Genomic DNA, 22,859 nt, shown 5'->3' with positions numbered 1-22,859 from the left:
ACGTCCATTTCTGGGTAGCAGTTAAAAGCAGGGGTTAAAGAAGCGCTTTCTTTTCTTGTCTATAAGCTGAAAAAGACCTTAACGAATGTGCTGATTCCATTCTGAACAGTCGTTTTACATGAATGAGCGCTGCCGTCTCCTAACTTGCTTCTGAGCATGCGCGGGCTTAAAACAACGTTTTTACGTACACACGGTCAATGTTTAGAACACAGAAAACGACGTCGGCCAAAAACGACACATAAAATTGAAGCATGCTTCAATTTATTTGTGTCGTTTTTTAGAAGACATAAAACGACGTTTTTGCCCACACACAGTCAATTAAATTGACGTTTTTCAAAACGTCATTTTTTTTCATCGCAGAAAGCGATGGTGTGTACGCGGCATTAGTCTGTGTGCTGCCCCAGCATACCATGTAGTGTTTGTGTATTACAGAGTCTATCAGAGGCATTCTTCCAGTACTGGTGTCTTCGGGGTGAACCCCAGGTTCTGATGATTTTACATCCAGGTAGTAGTGAGCGACATCCTTCTGCTCGAACGGGTGTCATTCTCTATCTTACTCTCTTACGGGCATCGGTTTTAGCTCTTCACTAGGCCTTTTTCGGGAACATGCTGTCAGAGGTAACTTAATTCGAACCCAATTCGAACTGACCCTGGCTGGCTTCTCTCAGGGGGAACCCCTCGTACTGGACCACTGTCCCATACTTATATCACAGGATTATAGTGGGCCGGACCAAGAGAAGAACCCACAAAAAGACCAAAGAATAGGGAAAGGCATTAACTCTTTCCCTCCCGACCTGGACAAGACCTAACTGGCTACAGTATTTCAACGTGCTTACAGACATCTACTGCATATGTATTAGCTATCCAACCCCAACACTGTAATAACTAACTACAGCCAGTTTACATACTGTATATATTCATAAGTGAAAGTTATTCACTGTTTACTTTAAGGAGTGTTGCATATAATTAGTATTCCTGAAGTTTATGTTGCTGCATTATGAAGGCGCAAACTAACAAGTTTGGAGGGACACATTTTACGCCTTATGCACACAGACTCTTAGCAGCCAGGGCGTAAAATCCCAAGTGCTTTTTGACTCCCGGGGAGCTGCACATGGCACATACAGCTGCAATTACACATAAATGGCTGAGAGAGTGGGTAACCGCTCAAAGAGAACCAGGTAATCTGATTCCTGTGGTCCGAGCCAAGGGTGCAGGCAGTGCAATCAAAATGCAGGTTAGGATGAAGGAAAAAAACTGGGACAGCCGCACTCCAAAAAAACTCCTCCTTTAATTAAAAATCACAAAATACATGCCACAGCAAAAAACAGCACAACAAAAGAAAAGCTGACGTTTCGCACTATGCCTTAGTGCTTCTTCATAGCTTCATAGCATAAATGGCTGTAAGCAGCCACCCTTGGATAAAACACTCAACATCAGCGTTTACCCCCACATGTATTTATGGTGTTTCTCCCCAAATGGGCCCTTTTCTCATTCTGGGAGAAGAACTGCACGCACATATGTGGATAACTGCTGATGCCGAAATCATCTGAATTTACCTGACTATAGACGAATACAGCCATTCATTTCTATTGGTAGCTGTATGCCGCTTCCCAGGCGTCAGAAAGCATTAGGGATTTTACTCCTCCGCACACAGTTATGCCTATTTGACTGTTTGCCAATTCAATTGTTTTGATTGAATTGCACAACAATCTAATAATAAAATCAAAGTGTGTATGATCATCATAAACCAGTAACTGTGCAAATAGTATACTTATAGTACAATAATAAAGACCAAATATGTGCATCACAATGAACAAATTTATGATAAAGATAAAAATTATTTGATAAACATATAAATGTGGTTTCTTTCTCAATAATCAATTTACCATGTGATCATATGATTCAAATTTTTACTCCACCGCGTATTCAGTGAGTCCCACCACCTTTCAGACCATGCTCTTACCTTCAGATGTGGACCTGCATATAAATTAGGTCTAAAAGCCTTTTCCTTTAAGGCAGGGGTCTCAAACTCAAATTACCTGAGGGCCACAAGACAAGTTTTCATATCCCATGGGGGGCCGCATACAAACTTTCAAACTTCAAAAACAACAGTACTAGTGTCAGCGAACGCATTATTAACCCCCAGCACTGGTGTGAGCGGACACATTATTAACCCTGACCACTACACTGCACACTACACACTGACCACTACACTGCACACTACACACTGACCACTACACTGCACACTACACACTGACCACTGAACAATACACACTGACCACTGAACAATACACACTGACCACTACACTACACACTGACCACTGAACAATACACACTGATCACTACACTACACACTGACCACTACACTGCACACTCACCACTACACTACACACTCACCACTACACTACACACTCGCCACTACACTACACAATGACCACTACACACCCCACTGACCACTACACTGCACACTGACCACTCACCATCAGGGCACAGCACATCAGGGCACAGAGCCCAACACATCAGGGTACAGAGCCCAGCACATCAGGGCACAGCGCACATCAGGGTACAGAGCCCAGGACATCAGGGTACAGGGCACAGCGCACATCAGGGTACAGGGTACAGTGCACATCAGGGTACAGGGCACAGCACATCAGGGCACAGCACATCAGGGCACAGCACAACAGGACACATCAGGGTACAGGGCATGGCACATCAGGACAAGGCACATGTCATATCAGGACATAGCACATCAGGGTACAGGGCACAGGACACAGCACATCAGGGTACAGAGCCCAGCACATCAGGGTACAGAGCCCAGCACATCAGGCTACATGGGGCACATCAGGGTACATGGGGCACATCAGAGCACATGGGGCACAATCGGGGCACATCAGGGTACATGCGGCGCATCAGAGCACATGGGGCACATCAGGGTACATGGGGCGCATCAGAGCACATGGGGCACATCAGGGTACATGGGGCGCATTAAGGCACATCAGGGTACATGGGCACATTAAGGCACATCAGGGTGCATGGGGCACATTAAGGCACATCAGGGTGCATGGGGCACATCCACGGTACATGGGGCACATCCACGGTACATGGGGCACATCAGGGTACATGGGACATATGAGGGCACAATCAGGGTACATGGGGCACATGACTTCACAATCAGGGTACATGGGGCACAATCGGGGTACAATCGGGGTACATGGGGCACATGGGGGCACAATCGGGGTACATGGGGCACATGGGGGCACAATCAGGGTACATGGGGCACATGGGGGCACAATCAGGGTACATGGGGCAAAATCAGGGTACATGGGGCACAATCAGAGTACATGGGGCACAATCGGGGTACATGGGGCACATGGAGGCACATGGGGCACATGGAGGTACAATCGGGGTACATGGGGCACATGGGGGCACAATCAGGGTACATGAGGGCACAATCAGGGTACATGGGGGCCCAATCAGGGCACATTCAGGGTACAGGGGGCACATTCAGGGTACATGGGGCACAATCAGGGCACAATCACGGCACATGTCAGCGTTTACTTGTTGTGTTTTTTTCTTCACAAGCAGAGTAGCGCAGGAAGCATCTGTCATAAGTTCACTTCTCAGTCTCACGCTGCGGCTGCTCCTCGCCCCCCCGGCGGCCCCCCCCTCTCTTCTCGTCCATCCCAGGTGATATCACAAGCAAATGTGATTGGACGAGAAGAGAGACAGAGACAGAGACGCTTCCTGCGCTACTCTGCATGTGAAGGAAATCTACTCCCCCCACTTCCGCGGCACCCACCCGCCCTGCCTGCGGGCCTTTTCAACCAGTCCTGAATCGTCTTAAGGCGCTTTTATCCAACTTGTCCAAGGTCCTTCAGAAGAGATGAGTCTTACGTTTTTTCCTGAAGGCCCGATGGTTTTCTTCTATGCGGATGTTCGTTGGTAGAGCGTTCCATAGCCGTGGTCCTTGGACTGCGAATCTTCGTTCTCCTTTAGATTTGTAGCCGGACTTCTCGCATAAATATTGAGGTGCGTTTCTTTGTGTACATTTGTGGGCGAGACAAAGGGTTATGAATGTAATCCGATCCTTTACGGATAGCCAATGTAGAGTCCTCAAGGCCAGGGTGATTGATTCCCATGTTTTTTTCCCTGTTATCAGTCTTGCTGCTGTGTTCTGGACGACTTGTAAATGAGAAATCTAGTATTTGGGTAGTCGAGCTGGGAATTGATGAGTGTTCCAACTACTGCTGCTGTGTCCTCTTCCCGGGATGAATGGGATGAGTCTACGCAGCAAGCGAAGAAGATGGTGCAATCCGCTGACTACTGATCCTATTTGGGCATCCATAGTCATGTCTGAGTCAAAGATGACTCCGAGGCTTTTGACTTTGGTGCTGGGGCTGATGGTTTGTCCAAGAATGGTGGGTGGTGTCAAAGTTGTCCTGGAATTTGTCTTTCAGTTTGCGTGGTGACAGTTACCAAGGCAATGGATGGCGACAGTTAGTAGGACAGGGTATGCGGACACTTAAAGCGGTTGTATAGTTAAAATTTTCACTTTCAAGGTAATTGGGCATGTCATTATTTTAAACCGATTGCTATTAGCCATTTTTTTCTTACCTGTATACTTGTGAAGTTACAGGTGCATTCACGAGTGGGGACGTGTACCGCGCATGCGCCGGATCCCCGTTCATTCCGGCAAGCAGAGCCTCGGCCGGATAGATTCTGTGTCTATGTCGGGGCTGCGTCATTTCCTGTTGTAGACGTCAGCCCCGACATCCCGCGATGCTTGCACTGAATTTTCCCCCCCAGAGGATCCTGGACTCACTACGTCACAGGGTGGAGGGTTTTCTCTTGTATTGGAGCAGCTGTGATTCGCTATGCTTCGTTTCCGTAGTAACAGGAAACGAAGAAGAGGCTTGGACATTGCTATTAGTGTGCATGCACGGTATTACGGAGAGGAGTATGTACTGTGGGCGGAAATGCATATCTTTACAGACACGGAAGACCACAGTGGAGATGGCGCCAGCTAATATGCAGAGAAACTTTTACAATATAAAGAAAATTTGCAGTAAGAACAAAATTTTATATCTATTCAAAGTAACCATTTGAATCGTAATTATATATCAGACAGGAGGCTCATATCTTATGCATTATCTTTCTTTAATAATGCCCATAGCAGAAATACAACTTTTCAGTGATTTCAAATAGAAAAACGTTTTAACTGAAAGAAAAGAAAAACTACAACACCCAGCAGCCCTCAGGCTGGGACTGCCAATCATGAGGCAGGACAGCCGGCATATAAGGGGCTGCCTCCTTAGAACCTTCCTCTTTCTTTCTGCTCATGGCAGAGCATACAGATAAGTATTTCATGTAACTTTAAGCTTGATTTGTGTATATCTTAGCCCTGATACCGAATTTGGTCTCAGGTACTTTTATGGAATTTTGATTCATATGTTTAAATATTGTGGAATATTGGGGGTTTCCCTTGTATTTCCCCGATTTTGTGATTTTATATTGTCTCCCTGATACCGGATGTCCCGGTGTCAGGTAGGTTTTTGCTGGAAATTCTGATTGTTTTATTGGAAGATTGTGGATATGGGGAGTTCTTCCCTGGTATCCCCCGATTTTGCACCTTTTGTCTGTTTTCCCCTGATACCTAATGGTGTCAGGTAGTTGTATTCGAGCCATGTCTGTACTTTATTTTTACTTGCAGTCATCCTGACTTGGGCTTCCCCCTCCTTGGTGCCGGAGCGCTGCGGCTCCTCCATGAGGGGTCCGTGCTTTTTCCCTCGCTCCCTCAACAGGCGCCATCTCTGGGCAACTGTCCCTCCCCTCCTTCTTCCCCACGCTCGCCTTCGCGCGCTCCGTCGGGGGGCGTGGCCTCCGTCGGGGGCGTGGCCTCCGCGGGGGGGCGGGGCCTCCGTCGCGGCCGCTCCCCTCCTTCACAGTCTCATCGCCCCAATCTCTGAGCGGGTCGGGAGAGAGCGGACCTCATCGTCCGCTCTGTCCCTCAAACCCTCGGCTCAATATGGAGTTGAACCCCGTCAGACTCTCCTCGCAGGCTCTCCTCCCACCGCAAGCTAACCCAGCGGTGTTGGAGGCAGGCAGGCACTGTGATCGTTCTCCTCTACAGTGGCAGTGCTCCTAGCTTAGTGGCTAGCACGCAGACTTGGCAAGGCTGTTCTCCATAGGCTCGTAGGTTCGAATCCCCAGGGGGGTCTGCTCAACACAGCTTGCCAGCGTGTGCCCTAAATTGAAGAAGATCTCTTTTAATTCCCCCTTGTATTGCTACTGTCAGTAAATCAAATAATTTGAATAAAATCTTCTAGATAACCTATATTTAAATATATATATATATGGATATTCTCATTGTCTTTCAATAAATGAATACATTTAATAAAATTTAATAAATTAATCTGAATTGAAATACATAAATAGATAATTTAAAGATTCGAATCAAAATAAATAATTAAATAAAATAAATATATATAATAACAAATAAATTACATAATTTATACAAGCCAGGACCTCGCTCCCCCCTGTATCGCTACGCCAGTGTGCGGCATGCGATGCAAGACCCAGGACGCGGGTTCTCATGCTTTGCTCCACTGTGGTGGGGAATCTCTCCCCTCACTGTACTATCACAAACAAATGAATACATTTAATAAATGAATAATAATACATTATATTGGTGAATAAGTGTTTTATGATTATATGATTAATTTGATATGACAAATATATGATGTATATTTTAGAAATATAGATCATATTATGTAAATAAATGAAATATTATTTAATGAATATATTATACTAATCATCGGTTATGTCTCTGGGGAATTTATTCCCCTGGCATGTACTCTTCTGAACAATTAAATAAATAAATAAATACGTTAATATACATAGAAATGTATGAAATTATACAAATAAATAATAAATTATACCAATAGATGATTTTATCACAGGTTTCTAAATATCTGATCGGTAGATCCGTCCGGGCCGCCCTGGCGTCGGTTATCCCAACCCGCCTGCGCCCCCTACGTCCGGACCGTCCGGCAACGGTTTACCGCCCCTAAGAGGGACTAGGTGTCTCCAAAACACCGCCACATTTCTGTGGCCCCCGACTCCCCGGCAGGGGAAGTAAATAACATGCCCCAGGCAGTACCCCACCAGGACTGCCAACCCACTGCTCTCCCAGACTCCGATCGACCCCGAGCCTCGGGGAGATGCACAGGCAGAGGCAGCCATCCGCTAGACGGATTAGCCAGACCCACTCATGGACTCTTCCAGAGTCGTCCGAGGCGGCTAACACCTTTGAGTCTGAGGATGAGGATGATGATGACTATTTGAGCAGTGGGCACATGACGCTTCATGACGGCACCAACCCTGTGGACCAGGGTGGAACACTATTGGACTCTCATGGAGAGCCATGTCGATCCGGGGGCGATTGCCATCCTCACTCCGGTGACTGGGCACCTCTACCCGAGGTGGCCCAATATATATCAATACTGGACCCGGACATCGGTCGGTAAACCCCACCGAAACAAATTGAGGGCGTACTACCCCCTTCCATTGCCAAATAAGGTCGTGCACACTCCTGGGGTGGACCCCATACTCTGGAGGTATCTCACCAAACACGAGAAGTATCCCAAAAGAGGATAGAGAGGTCCTTTTGGACCATTCAGTCCAGGGTCTTAGACCTTTTTGGTCCTATCACCACAACCTACGCCTTACCGAACGGGCTACTGCCGCTGAACAAACGTTCGACCCAGTCCAACTCAGGGGCTGGGCCCAAGGGGAAGTTGCCTCCTGGGATGCACGAACATTACGTGTCCGACAGGACACCGCCGCTCAAGCTCAATGAGACTTGATCCCCAGCGGTTCCACCTAGCCGAATCAGACCCCGGTCATACCACCGAGGGCATACTACTCGGGACCACGCTGATAAAGTTATTACAAGTCGGTAGGGCTCCGGGCTTCCTCAGTAACATCTTCCTGGCCAGGTAAGGGTGGAGGTTATCGCCCTGCGGTAAAATCTCACCTCTGCGGTTCAGAGGGGTGAGGTTGGTTATCTACTTGGAAGACCTACTCTTAACAGCTCGTCCTCCTCGCCTGGCGAGTGAACACGTCTTCCGGACAACTCCCCATAGATCACGGGGATCTAGCCTCTCCCCATCGCAGGGGATAGAGTTTTTTTTCGGGTTCTTGGTGGACACCAGCCGAGCGGTCCTTCAGCTACCCATGACCAATTGACCGCCATCTGCAAGAGGTCAGTATCTTACTGGGCAAACTACGGGTCTCCTTACGCGGATTGGATCGCCTAGTCGGCCTGTTATCGGCGTAAATCCAGGCCATTTTTCCGACACCACCCTTTCACTATCGAGCCCTCCAGAAACTCAGGGCCCTGCGTTTTCGCTAGGGGCTTCACTGTGCAGACGAAATTGCTTTGGGCACAGAAGCCATACTGGACCTACGGTGGTGGTTGCGTCAGGCCGGCGATCGGACGGCAAGACCATCTTCAATTCCATGACGGACTTCGTCATAGAGTCGGATGCCATCCGCCTCGGCGGGGTGCTCGGTGCGGTCCCTCGTCCGCAAGAGGGACCTGGCCCGCAGCGGAGTCTCTGCTGCATGTCAACACGTAGAACTTCTGGCGACCTTCCTGTCGTCAGGAATCTGCTGCCTCACGAGTCCAACTACTGTGTGTTCCTGCGCATGGACAACGTAACCACGGTCCGGTACGTCAATCGCTTGGGGGGTCCCAGATCCAGTATCCTAGCAGATCGTCCAAAGACTTCTGGCAATATACCTGGAGCACAACATCGTTCCGGTTGCGGAATATGCCTCAGGCACTTCCAATATGATGGCGGATTGGAATTCTCGTTACCCAATCGATTCCGGCGATTGGCGGCTTCGCCGGTCAATGCTCCTGACCTTCGCTCACCTATGGGATCCTTGCTGAAAACTATGGACTATTCGTCTTTCGTCTCTCCTGCGCTTTTGCAACCAGAGGCCGGATCCGGGGGCGGACTCTGTGGACGCCCTCCGCCGAAACCCAGCCACAGGGGACACATTACGCGTTCCCCCGTTCTCGTTGACCCTCAGGGTCCTCCTTCACTTTACAAACATGAGAACATCAGTCGTGCGGTTCACTCTGCGGTGGCCGACGTAACCAAGGCTTCCCCTCCTCCTGGGGATGTCGATGGATCTTCCCGGGTTGTTTACTCGCTCCCCTCATCTCCTTGCCAGTCCGGACGGGGATCTGCACCCTCTACTCACGGCGCTCATCCTACCTCGCCCCGCTTGGGTGACTTCGGGGTGCCGGTCGCGAACAGCGATTTTTAAAAGTTCAGCTGGGGTCTCCTTGCTTGGACCTGGGCCCCGGGACTAGATCGACATCTCGATCTACCTGGGGACGCTAGTTGGTGTGATCAAGGACAGGTTGGCCTGTTCGAACGTCTGCCTGTAGTGACCAACTATCTGACGGACTATTTGGAATCCGGGAGGTCCTATGGCTCCCTTAACATCTATCGCTCGGCAACTCTAGCCTAACGCTCCCTTGTAGTCTTACTACCGGTGGGGGAAGATCCATGGGTGTACCGACTTTGACAGGCGTTAAGTTTCAACGCACTTCACTCCGCCATACGTGTGTCGGGCTTCACGACGTTGGACATAGCCAGGCGTCGGGTCTCATTTCACTGAGTCAGGTTTTTTCCATCATGTGTAGGCCAGCGACGGGTCTTCCATCGGCTTTCCACCCGTTCTTCCCTGCGCATCCACAACTAGGCGTGCTCCGCTCTATACAGGCTTACGAGCCCTTGACGGTCCCGCTGCGATCCTCACAATTCTCTCAATTCCTTATCTCCTACGTCAATCCTCAGTTTCTGGATTTCGCGGCTACGCTAGCCAGAGGGGCACGGTCGGTCATGGTTAGGGCAAGGTTTGACATAACCCCATTAGGTGCCCATCACTAGGGTCGTCACCTCGAACGGCTCCCTCTAGGACTTACGACTAGCGGCGGACTGGTCGTCCCGACCACCTTCCGCCAATTCTGCTTCAGACCGGAGGAACACATATCTGTATCAGTTTGTAGTTGTTCCGATTGCTATCATTTATATATACATTGTCATAGCTTTGAACTTGCATAAGATATGAGCCTCCTGTCTGATATATAATTCGAGATTTTCCTAGCTTGTGACGGAAAATATTAATTATATGAAGACAGGAGGCGAGTATCTTCCCTCCCGACCCAACCCTATCACGGTGTTGTCTCTCTCTCGTTCTAGGCTGTTGAACCACGCATCCTGCAAGTCGGGGGCTGATACGCCCCGGGAGTTGAGATTGCTGTTCCGTTTCGATCCATGGGTTTTAGTTCATCGCAGACCAAAGAGGGAGATTCCTACTGCGCTCCAGATCCGGAGTCGGGATGCCGTTGACCGAATCCGGTACCGAAGGTCCAGTTTACCAAGGTCCCGGTGTTTTCGAACTGTTTGCTGTTCCGGGCTACCTGCCGATTCGCCTCAAGAAAGAGGAAGGTTCTAAGGAGGCAGCCCCTTATATGCCGGCTGTCCTGCCTCATGATTGGCAGTCCCAGCCTGAGGGCTGCTGGGTGTTGTAGTTTTTCTTTTCTTTCAGTTAAAACGTTTTTCTATTTGAAATCACTGAAAAGTTGTATTTCTGCTATGGGCATTATTAAAGAAAGATAATGCATAAGATACTCGCCTCCTGTCTTCATATAATTAATATTTTCCGTCACAAGCTAGGAAAATCTCGAATTACTATTTATTTAATAATATTGAGAAAATCGTTTTTATGTGGGAGGGTTTACTACCTCTTTAATAGGGCAGTGGATGGTGACAGTTAGTAGGGCAGTGTATGGTGTCAGTTAGCAGGGCGGCGCTCTCTTGGAGTCTCTCTCTCTCTCTCTCCTCCTCCCCCCTCTCTCTCTTTCTCTCCCCCTCCTCTCTCTCTCCCCCCTGCCCTCTGTAATGTGGGAGAAGCAGTCCTGGGGTCTGCAAGGCAGGATCACCTATTTACCCATTACCTGCCTGTGATCGACAGGTTGCCAACCGCTGCTTTATAGTCATGACTATACACTTCCCCATGTCTCCACATGAATCTGCTGAAAAGGTTGGTGATGTAGCCGGGGTAGAGATGTGGATGGCTTGGTATGTTGTTGTTGTTAGTATTTTACATTTTTTTCATTGGGTGTTCAGAATCTGTTGGTAAGGTGGATGAGTCTGGCCGCAGTCTGGATGACAAGTATAAGAATAATGAACAGGAGTCAGTTCCATACTTGCTTATTTTTATTTAAACTATATTCAGCTTAAAGGGGTTGTAAAGGTTCATCTTTTATTTTCGAAATGGGTTCCTTTAAGCTAGTGCATTGTTGGTTCACTTACCTTTTCATTCGATTTCCCTTCTAAATTATTTTTTTCTTTGTCTGAATTTCTCACTTCCTGTTTCTCCTCAGTAAGCTTGCCCCCATCATCCGAACGGTGGAAAGTCATTTAGAACAGCTTACTAAACACTTTACTGAGGAGGAACAGGAAGTGAGAAATTCAGACAAAGAAAACAAAGAAAAAAAAACATTTAGAAGGGAAATTAAAGGAAAAGGTAAGTGAACCAACAAAGCACTAGCTAAAAGGAACCTATTTAGAAAATAAAAAACAAGCCTTTACAACCCCTTTTAAAAAGCTTGTGAAATTGTCATAAAAATGTGTTTCTATATAAATAAACTAAATTAAAAATGTTTTTAACATGCCTAAAATAGAAGTTACACGTTTAAAAGCATAGCTTGAAATGTAACATCCAGAGTATGCAACTTTAAGTTTCTGTCCCCGCCCCTAGCACAAAAAAAGTCTTCAATGTAACACCTTTCTGCAGACTCAGATTCTTTCCTGCAGCTCGGTTACGAAATGGGAATTTCTGAAAAGGAAGTCTGTCCTTTGAGTTGTTTTTGCCATTACTCTTTTTTTCTGCTCCCAACTGAAAAACTGCAGAGAAGAAAATGAGCTGGCTGCTGTCAGAAATGCAGCGCAGAAACTGAAAGGAAGCACACAGCTTTGACAGCACAGCTACATAAGTCTGAGAAGTAAGTTGTTTTGGTGATGTTGTCTCTTTTTTCTTGTTTTTTTTCTCTTTACCGTATATAGAAAGATAATGTGAAAATAATCCAAAGACCCTGGGATAATAAACATTTGCAAATACAAAGTATTTTAATCGGAATCCTGATTGCAGTGATGTCATAGCTGAATTCTTCTTCTGATATAAGTGAAGAACTTTTTTCTGGGACAACAATACAGACAGCATGCTAGGTGGTAGTTGCAATCCATGGTTTTTAACTCAACAATTACCCACAGCAGAGTTCAAATCTTTGCCAACTCGTGTAAAACTGTTTTTTAAAGTTCATCAGTCGTGTTACAATCTGATTGCAATCTTCTTTAGATCTGTAAAAACAGTGCAATGGCCTGCCCAATTAGATGCAGATTCATTGTATCATTTAGGTAGGCCCTCTAATCACATAGTTTTGGTAAATCTAAAGATGATTGTATAGTCAGATTGTAATGTGTGTGGTAAGCATAAGGGACTTAAAGCGGAGATTAAATCCTCCCCCTTACATGCCACATTTGGCATGTCATTTTTTTTGGGGGGGAGTGGGGGCTTTAGTAGGAGTGGGACTTCCTGTCCCACTTCCTCCTTCCGCCCAGGGACCGCTTAGGTGATACGTCATATCGCCTACGGCGGCCCCTCCCTGTAGGCAATCACCTGGGACACTTGACAGGTCCCAGGCAATCGTCTGACCACTCACAGAGCGCAGCGCCAATTGCGCATGAGCAGTGAGTGCCCGGCCGTGAAGCCGAAAGCTTCTAAAATCCCTTGTATGTTATCTTATATGTCCATATACACATATAGCTGGATTCAGGTAGGGGCGCGCATCTTTGCGGCGGCGTAGCGTGTTTACGCTACGCCGCCGTAAGTCAGAGAGGCAAGTACTGTATTTACAAAGTACTTGCCTCCTAAGTTACGGCGGCGTAGCGTGAATAGGCCGGCGTAAGCGCGCCAAATTCAAATGAGGATGTGGGGGGCGTGTTTTATGCATATTAACTATGACCAGACGTGATTAAAGTTTTTTATGAACGGCGCATTCGCCGTCCGTGTACATATCCCAGTGTGCATTGCGTAAAAGTAAGCCGCAAGGACGTATTGGTTTCGACGTGGACGTAAATTACGTCCAGCCCTATTCACGGAAACAACGTAAAATTTTCAAATTTCGACGCGGGAACGACGGCCATACTTAACATTACTAGTCCAGCTATTTGATGGAATAACTTTACGCCTGAAAATGCCTTACGTAAACGGCGTATCTTTACTGCGACGGGCGCACGTACGTTTGTGAATAGGCGCATCTAGTGATTTACATATTCTACGCCAAACTCAATGGAAGCACCACCTAGCGGCCAGTCTAAATATTGCACCCTAAGATACGACGGCGCAGGCTGTCGTATCTTAGCTAGGTTTAAGTGTATCTCAGTTTGAGAATACACTTAAACTTAGGACGGTGCAGATTCCGAGTTAGGTCGGCGTATCTACTGAGTTTTGGCAGGAAAAAAAGCTTGACGCTGCTAAACGCACTTAAACGATTGGCAGGTTTAGCACTTTATAAGCGTTTATTCATTTCAATAGCCAGAATAAATTATTATTCTGGCCAATGAAATGAATACCCAGCTCTGTGGCACCTTTAGACACTTTTACAAGCAACTGCCTTTTTTTCGTCCAAAAAGCTGCTGCCAGGGGAGGGGGGGGTGTCTTCTAGGAGGGATTGCAAAACATCCTGTGTGCTTGAGACCTTAGGCACCCTCCACATGGGGCCATCTAGCTGCAGTGCTTATCTCCTGGCGGTGCACTCACACTGACAGTTTTAAGCATGCCTAGGTCGGTTCCTTCCCTGGGTCCAGTTAGATTGTATATTGTGAGTGCTTCAAACCATGCTTGGGAATGGTTAAGTGTTTTGTGCCCAAAAACACTTGGAAGTAGTGGTCGTGGGCGCGGTTCACTTGTGGTTTGGTATGATTCACTTTAGTGTTAGTGTACACCATGTCTGAGCACAGAACTTTCTATAGATCTCTCTATAGAGCAGTGAGAACAGAATTCGGGATCACTGTGGTCTGGCTGGCAGAGGTTATGATATTAGTGTGCTCAGGAATACTTAAAGGGGTTGTAAACCCTCGTGTTTTTTCAACCTAATGCGTCCTATGCATTAAGGTGAAACAACAACAGCAGTGTCTAGCCCCCCTATTTTACTTACCCGAGCCCCAAATTTCCATGGGTGTGATCCCGTGTTGCTCTCTCCATGATTTCTCGGCTCTTCATTGGATAGATTGATAGCAGCGCAGCCATTGGCGCTCGCTTCTGTCGATCAAATCCAATGACGCGGCTGTCTATGGACTCCGAATGTGTATGACACAGGAGCGTGCCTGCAAGGTAACCCCCTCGGGCGAGAGTTTCTCAGAGGGGGTAATCTAATGCCAGGTGGAGCCGCGAGAGCCGCCGTGGGACCCCAGAAGAGGACGATCGGGGCCACTCTGTGCAAAACAAACTGCACAGTGGAGTTAAGTATGATATGTTTGTTATTTAAAAAAAACACTAAGCTTTAATATCACTTTAATCATATCTCAGTGTGAGTGTAGACCAGAAGAGGAGAATTACTCGTGCAACCATGCTCAGTGTTAGTACACCCTAATGCTGACCATACACATATAGATTTTCATTTGAACATTATTTTAAGATCATTATTTTATTTTCTAATCATTAGTGGGGTCAAAATCGATGTTCGGTTTTGTCAACAGTGACGAGAAAATTTAAAGGAGCAGAATTACATAGTTGGTAAGGTTGAAAAAAGACACCAGTCCATCCAGTTCAACCTATGGTGTGTTTGTGGGTGTATGTGTTTATGTCAATAGTACATTGTATATCCCTATATGTTGTGATCGCTAAGATGCCCATGGAATCGTTTTTTTTTTTTAAATCAATGCTGCTTGCTGATACCACTGCATGTGAAAGAGAATTCCACATCCTTGCTGCTCTGACAGTAAAGAACCCTCTATGCAGTTTAAGGTTAAACCGCTTCAATTCTAGTTATTATATTATATATTATAATAGTTAGCATATCCCCTCTCAAGCTTCCCTTCTCCAGAGAGAATAAATTCAATGCATGTAGTCTTTCTCTGTAGCTGAGATCCTCCAGTCCCTTTATTAGTGTAGCGCCCCCCTTACTTTTAGTGCAGGCGCTACACTAAAGTTAGTGGGGAATGGAAGGGTTAGTTTTACTCCCATTCGTGATTTATGGAAACTCAGGCTTCTGCCCACTTCAGAATCGGTCCTGTAGGTCAGTTTGCGCTCCAGGGGTATGTTATCACCCCTGGGCGGAGGGGTTCTGACAGACCCACCTTCTCCCAGCAGCCAATCAGAGGAGTTCTTCCCTCGTTCGGCATGCTGGGAGGGGGGTATATCTGGGGCAGCCGTTTTTGGCGGGTTGTTCTATGCGGGCCAGAGTTCCAGGTGCGGTACCCACCTTCAGGGTACGCGCATCCATGGGCCCCGCCTGCTTCGCTGAGGTTGTGCACCATGCAGAGCTTCATCCCGACATTGAGAGGGGCCCCAGCGACTTGCTGGGTCCCAACCTTCTGTTGAGAGGATCCTAAGCTGGAGGCTGTTCGATGGGGGATCGGCTCGGGGGAACCTAGAACTAGAGGTTGTCCAGGAGGCCTAGACGAACCATCGGGGATCCGGTCACCACACCATATGACAGGTATGCTCAAGCTGTCAGTGGGTGACATTGATTGAACTAACTGGGAGGATTTGCTAAAATTGATCTCACAAATCCCAAGTGTCCGGCCTGTGGCAGAGGCCCTGAGTCAGGCCTGTGGCAGAGGTCTGTTTCCTCCCAGTGATCAGCAAGTGACGCTCCGGCTGACAGGCTTGAGATAACCGCCTGTCCGGGGGCACTTTACCCACCCTGATTGGGGTGGCGACGAATTGAGCTATATCATTGCTGAGAGCAGGCTTGCTCTCTCTCTTCATATCCAAGGCCTGATACTAAAGTTTTCTGTACGCTCATCAGCCTTTCTCTGCCATGTTGATGTTGGCCGTGTTGGGCCTTGGAATAAAGCATTGAAAACTGAATTTGATGTCTGGACACTTGCTCTTTATTCACACTTACAGAAATCACCCCTAGACCAAGTCAAGAAAGTAACTCAGTAAGCCGATCCCAAACTAATCAGCGGCTCCTTCGGGGGTGAGCGCTACATTAGCTTTGTTGCCTTTCTCTGGACTCTCTCCAGTTCCAGCACATCCTTCCTGAGGACTGGTGCTCAGAACTGAACGGCATACTCAAGATGCAAACAGACCAGAGTCTTGTAGAGTGGGAGAATTATCGTTTTATCTCTGCATCGAATGACAGTGTTTGCCGTCTTCATCAGAAATTACATTTACTTTTAAAAATGTTAAAAGCAAGTGAAATCTTTGAATTACATTCGTCCAATCATTGAATGTACAAAGAATTTTCAAAAATCTATACATGTATTGCCAGCATTAATGTGCCCAGAAGGGACAGGTGACACTGATGCTGCTGTGCTGTGCAATTGTAATGAAGATGTTGTTGCTGGTTGGTTCCTCCTCGGCGGCCCTGGCTCCTCTAGCAGGCAGCTCTCTACGCTCCTCCCATCATTCACAGCCATGAATGATAATCCCCTCCCACTGTGAGTGATGTTATGCCGCCAGGACGGGCGCCGGGCGGGGCGCGATGATCATATTGGCTGACGCCGGCAAACGGGTGGGCCGCGGGGGCGGAATAAATGCAACACAGACACTGACAGACATGAATGATGACAGTGACAATCGGCGGTGCCGGTGGCCCTGGCCCACTGATGTGCAGGAGGCGGCGTGTCATTGTCAACACTCTTTTACGATTCCAGGGGGGGCAAACGCCCTCCCTTGCCCTATGGAGCGGACGCCTATGCACGTAACCTACCCCCTGGCCTGCCCGTGTGGCCAGCAATATGTTGGCCACACTACACACAGGCTGGCGGTGAGGTTGGGTGAGCACTTGAATAACATTAGGAAGGGGTTTAGAAAGCATAGCCTCTCCTATCATTTTAGGCAGTTTCATAATAGAGACCCTTCTTTGCTTACCTTTGTTAGTATAGATAACGTTGATAACCATTGGAGGGGTAATGATATGCGGAAAGCCATATCACAGAATAAAACAAGGTGGATATATGAATGATGTACTTTGAATCCACAGGGAATTAATTTAGATATAGACCTTAAAGCGGAGTTCCAGGCTTTTTATGTTTATTAAAGGCAGCAGCTACAAAAAGTGTAGCTGCTGACTTTTAATAAACAGACACTTACCTTTTCCACGGTACAGTGATGCAGCCACCTAGAGCATCGCTCCTCTCCCCCTCCTCTCCGCCGGCGCCTCCATTTTCACTCTGGGCACCTGGCTGTGACTGCTTTTGAGTTCACGACCGGGCACGCTGTTCTCTCAGAGTGGACAGGCGACCTGTCACGTGTCCCAGAAGATCGCTTAGAGCAGTGGTTCTCAACCTGGGGGTCAGGACCCCCTCGGGGTCAAATGACGATTTGCCAGGGGTCACCAAATCCTGGGCTGTTCCTGATGCCCGCGCTGCTCTCCCAGCAGGGCTGTTCCTAAAGCCCGCAGCCACCCATTCAGTTCACGGCATGGCTGGGGGCAGAGACTAGAGGTCAGCTGACTGATGAGGAATGTGAAGTGGGAAAAGCTGGAGGAGACCCTATTTCCTGATTTCGGCATAGGTGTTACTGCTACGAGACACCACAAAGTCGGAGATACAGTGATTAACACTACCTGTGATTATAGTTGCCATTACAAGTCCCCACTACTATTCTCAGATAAGCAGATGGCCTTGATCAAGAACACCTAAGTTGGCTGATCAGAAATCCCCCCCCCCCCAGCACTGCCACTCATTCCAACTCTGCCCAGCACTGCCACTGATCCCACCCCCCAGCAGAACTGCCACTCGCCCCCCCCCCACCAAGGAGTAAGAGAAAAAATAAAAATAGAGAAGTCATGGAAGGGAGAGGAAAAGAGAGAGTGGAACAAAGAAAAAGGAGAGAAAGAATAAGAGAAAGAACAAAAAAGACGACTAGAGGGAGAGGGAAGGGGGGGAATCAAAACAAGAAATTAGGATAGTGAGAGCTTAAAAGCAAAGAAAGGAGAACAAAGAGAAACAGTGGCACATCCCAAAATGTACCATAAGGGGTTTTAATACTGTACAAGTGGAAGGGACTCAGGGAGCCCTAAATGTCCGTGGGTTAGGGGTGCAAATTACTTGTCTTGCCTTGGGTGCTGACAACCCATGCTATGCCTAGGTGGACAGGAGGAGTTGACTAGGCGGCCTGTAGGCGGAAAGAGGAAGTGGGACAGGAAGTACCACTCAAAGCGAAGCCCCCAACCCCCCCCTAAAAAAAAATTACATGCCGAATGTAAGGGGGCGAGGAGTGCTTAAATGCTTTTTGACCAATTACTAACTGTTTATTAAAGAATGTATGGGGTTGGTTGGATATGCTAGCATCCATTCAGAATATAGGTATTTTATATAAGTTTTAATTATTTAATTTAATTTCAATATTGTTTATTATAGGGAAGGTTATTATATATTTGTGCAGAGTTCCACATACTCACCTCTAGATGTCGATGGTGATTTTTTTTTTGTATAAAATAGATTTTGGAATTTTAATTAATTAAAATTTTAAAAGTTTATATGATGGTGTAATTAATGCAACTATCTGATATGTAACACTTAAGTGGATTTGTCCACGAGGATGATATTTGTTAGTTGAGTGCTATGTGATATGTGCATTTACCTGCAAATTATTCAATGTGGGAGTTCCCAGGAAACCTAGCCTGAAGGGTATATTAGGTTAATTACACACCATGAGTACTTAGCTTCTGATGACGTCTATAATGTACCTAGTAGGAAGAGCCTGGTATGCAGAGGAAGGCATCTTTTACTCCTCTGACTCGGGCACCAAGGCACCAATGCCTCAAAATCTAAATGATTAAATGAATTAGCTGTATTCTCACTTGTAGTTAGGCTGGTCATAGACGGAGCGATTATATTTCTTCCAACCAGTGTAGACAGGGAAATCCCTCCCACAAGGCTATTGTGATTATTGTGAACGGCTATAACAGCCACTAGCAATAATGACATGTAAAACTCAGCAGGCTGGTTCTACCCAAGTTGATTGATCGATTAACTTGGGTACATTCAGCCTGCACATACATGGCTGAACTGGCAGAGATTTGAACCACCTATTGCTAGCTTTGGAAGTGCCAGAATGTCATTAGAGCTTTCTAGCTTTAACAGAAAACTCCTTTAATAGTATGGTTAAATAATATTCAATTAACTTGTTTGTTTTTTCATTTCCCTATATTTTTCTAGAAAATATTCCACAATGGAGATCAGCCATTCTTTTATTGTTATCTTTTTATTTGCTCAGAAGATCCCAGCTTTAGAGGCACAGTCAGTTTGCACCTACGATCCCTCCGTTAGACATTGTTCTTGTTTGCCTCTTAACTTCAACAACATCCTGTCTATCATTTCATGTATTTCGGCTTCCAGCTTTGAATTCATTGGAGGAAACTATGTGAATGCAGAATATTTTAACACCTTCAACGTTGAACTGCTGCAGGCTCAGAATGAGGTTCAAAGTCAGTTAACCAAGATCAGCTTTGTAAACCTTGTTTTGTCTGAGGATTTTTTATTTGACTTTATAAAATGGTTGCAGAAGATTCCAGTCACTTTGCTTTCATTTGAAAACACAACTTTTGTTGGACAATATAACCGGACACCAGAAAAGCAACAGCCTCATATATCGTCTCTGCAATTCATCAACGTGTCTTCACATCCATTAATACAGACAGATACTGTGTTCTATGGTCTTGGAAACTGGATGTCTACACTGGGAAAATTAACAGTGTCCAAGTCCAACTTGAAAGCTTTTCCATGTAATATCAGTTTGAATTTTGAGTTCATGTCAGATCTAGACCTATCGGAAAATCTTATTCAAGAGGAAGGTCTCTCTTCTTCTTTTTGTAGTGGTGCATTTCCCATTCTCAAGATATTAAAGCTTCAACATAATAATTTAGCTAATTTTGGATCTGTGTGCCAAACACTAAGGAAGTACAACCTATTGGCGCACTTAGACCTAAGTCAGAACAATTTCTCAAGCATGTCCAATTTTATTTGTGATTGGCAGCCTTCATTAATTCGCTTAAATTTGTCTTATACTGGCCTGAAGCATGTGGATATTGGTTTGCCTAAAAACTGTGAAGTTCTTGATTTAAGCCACAACAAAATTGAAATGCTAAATATCTCACTGACAAGGCTGAGGGAGCTTTATCTGTCCTACAATGCATTTACAACTATTTCTCCCATGGGTAATCTCCCTTTTCTTCAGGTCCTAGCTGTTGATGGGAATCTTATTGAAACCATAAACAGAGGGCAGCTGCAACACTTTGAACATCTAAGAAGTTTTAAAGGAGACAATAATCCATATACCTGTTCATGTTCTTTTGTGACTGAAATGAGAGAAATTGCAGAAACTGATTGGATAGTGCAAAAGTGGCCCGAAGGATACATATGTAATTCCCCCTCTTCAATTAAGGATATGTTGGTCGATGATGTCAATCGATCATTCTTTGAGTGTCATACGCATCTCTTAATAGTTTTGATATGCATCATAGTATTATTGTTAAGTATAGCTATAATAATTTGCTTTGTTAAGATTCATCGGAGTAACAAAACAAGATCTTCACGGACAGATAGCAGAATTTCGAACAGTGTGCAGTTCTAATAAGAATGATTCTTCTTTGAATCTGCTGGATTAGCCAACGGGTGCTTTCAGAGGACATTGTTTTAAAAAAAACTGTCAGGCTGATTTCATTGGTGACCCAAAATTTAAAAAATAAATATTACAGCTTATCAGTTTTTATGCAAGGTGGCTGCATTCATTTTCTGCAGATCCTGCAAATAACCCACATGCAGTCCCTGGTTGGCTATGCTCACTTTTTCATTCTGTGGAAGCAGCCAGTGCCGGATTTATAAGTGGGCAAAAGGGGAAATTACCCCAGGCCTTTATAAAAAATGTAATGATTATAAAATTTGTTTTATTATTAAAAAGGTAACAAGGTGTGTGTAGGTGTCAGGATATGGAATAGTTAAACCTGATTTTAGAGGCAAATACATGGATGAGGGCTTCTGGCAGATGTTTCACATTTCAACTTCTCATATTATTTTACTATTCGAGATGTTTATTTTTACATGTGTTGCAGAATTGATTGCCTTGTTTACAAGAGACAAGTGGGTGTGACAAGAGCTGGGGTGGCCTGTCCATTAGGGGCGCCGACCCCCCATTCTCTCTTCCTCCTATATGTAGTGGATATATTCATGCATAACATGATTCTAATTACCGCCCCCGCTGCCACCCCCTATTCATGTGTCCTGCCCCTTTCGGGTCACCAGGCATATGAATTAGAGCTTTGCTTCTGGAGCTCACCCAAGTGTTTCGCAACAGCGAATGAAAGTTCGCTGTTGCAACACTGATCCTCCTCTCCGTCAAATGGGAAGCAGTTATGAAACCTGTTTCCCGATTGGCCAAAACGTCATTCTATTGGACGCCTAGTGCCGGGAGGAGGAGAGAGGAGACACAGTGGAAGCTGCTCCAGGAGAGGACACCAGAGCAGCTTTCCCCGAGCTCCCACTGCCCACATCCAAGGTAAGGACAGCAGGTGGTGGTGGGGGGGGGCTGTGTTAGTGCTGCGGGGGGTTAATGCCATGGGGGGGTTAGTGCCATCAGCCACCACTGGATGAGAGGAAAGTTTGAAATGTGCTAGGCAACATCCCCGACAATAAGTTAGTGAAGTTAATGAAGTATTCATTTATTGCAGTGAGAATCACGGGAGAGAAGCTCAATCCCCCGCTTGACCCTGATTGGGACAATGGGCAAATCTGAAACTCCCTGGGGTAGATTCAGGTACAGCTGCGCGCTCCTTACGGAGGCGCAGTGTACCCTTTTTACCCTGCGCCTACGCAAATCATTTGCGCTACGCTTCATTCATGAAGCAGTAGCCACGTAATTTGCGTGGGCGCTCTTCAAAAATGCCCTGCGTAAGGGCGCCTAATGTAAATGATCCCGTAGGGGGCGGGAATCATTTAAATTAGGCGCGTTCCCGCGCCGAGCGTAGAGCGCATGCTCCGTCGGGAAACTTTTCCGACGTGCATTGCGGTAAATGACGTCGCAAGGACGTCATTTGCTTCAAAGTGAACGTGAATGGCGTCCAGCGCCATTCACGATTCACTTACGCAAACTACGTAAATTTCTAATTATATACGTAGCATTGGCTGCCCCTGCTAATAGCATGGGCTGCCTTACGCAAAAACCGCCGTACGCAAACAACGTAAACTGCGTACGCAGGGCTCGCGTAACGTTGTGAATCAGCGTTAGTATGCAATTTGCATACTATACGCTGACCACAACAGGAACGCCACCTATCGGCCTGCGTAAGAATGCAGCCTAAGATATGAGGGCATAAGAGCCTTATGCCACGCATATCTTAGGCTGCAGTTGGCGTAACAAGCTCTCTGAATCAGGAGAAGTCGTTACGCCGCCGCAAGTAAGCAATTGCGCTGCGTAACTATGGTTACGCAGACGCAATTGCTTCTTGAATCTGGGCCCCTGATTTCAAATAGGGTCAAACTTTGTTAGAAAGTTTTACCCAAAATTACTAAATTGGTCAGATTCGGACAGGCGTAGACCTG

General features: G+C 46.4%; 1 protein-coding gene across 1 annotated transcript; it reads left to right on the top strand.

The window, feature by feature from the left end:
* Positions 1-11,849: 11,849 nt before the first annotated feature.
* Positions 11,850-22,135, top strand: CD14 (CD14 molecule). Its single transcript, XM_040344822.1, has 2 exons — positions 11,850-12,088; positions 19,482-22,135. Exon 2 carries the CDS (start codon positions 19,495-19,497, stop codon positions 20,893-20,895), a length of 1,401 nt encoding a protein of 466 aa, XP_040200756.1. The 5' UTR covers positions 11,850-12,088; positions 19,482-19,494; the 3' UTR covers positions 20,896-22,135.
* Positions 22,136-22,859: the final 724 nt, after the last annotated feature.

The sequence above is a fragment of the Rana temporaria genome, chromosome 3 (genome assembly GCF_905171775.1).
Source record: "Rana temporaria chromosome 3, aRanTem1.1, whole genome shotgun sequence".
Taxonomy (NCBI): domain Eukaryota; kingdom Metazoa; phylum Chordata; class Amphibia; order Anura; family Ranidae; genus Rana; species Rana temporaria.
This window is presented reverse-complemented; position numbering and strand designations above follow the sequence as displayed.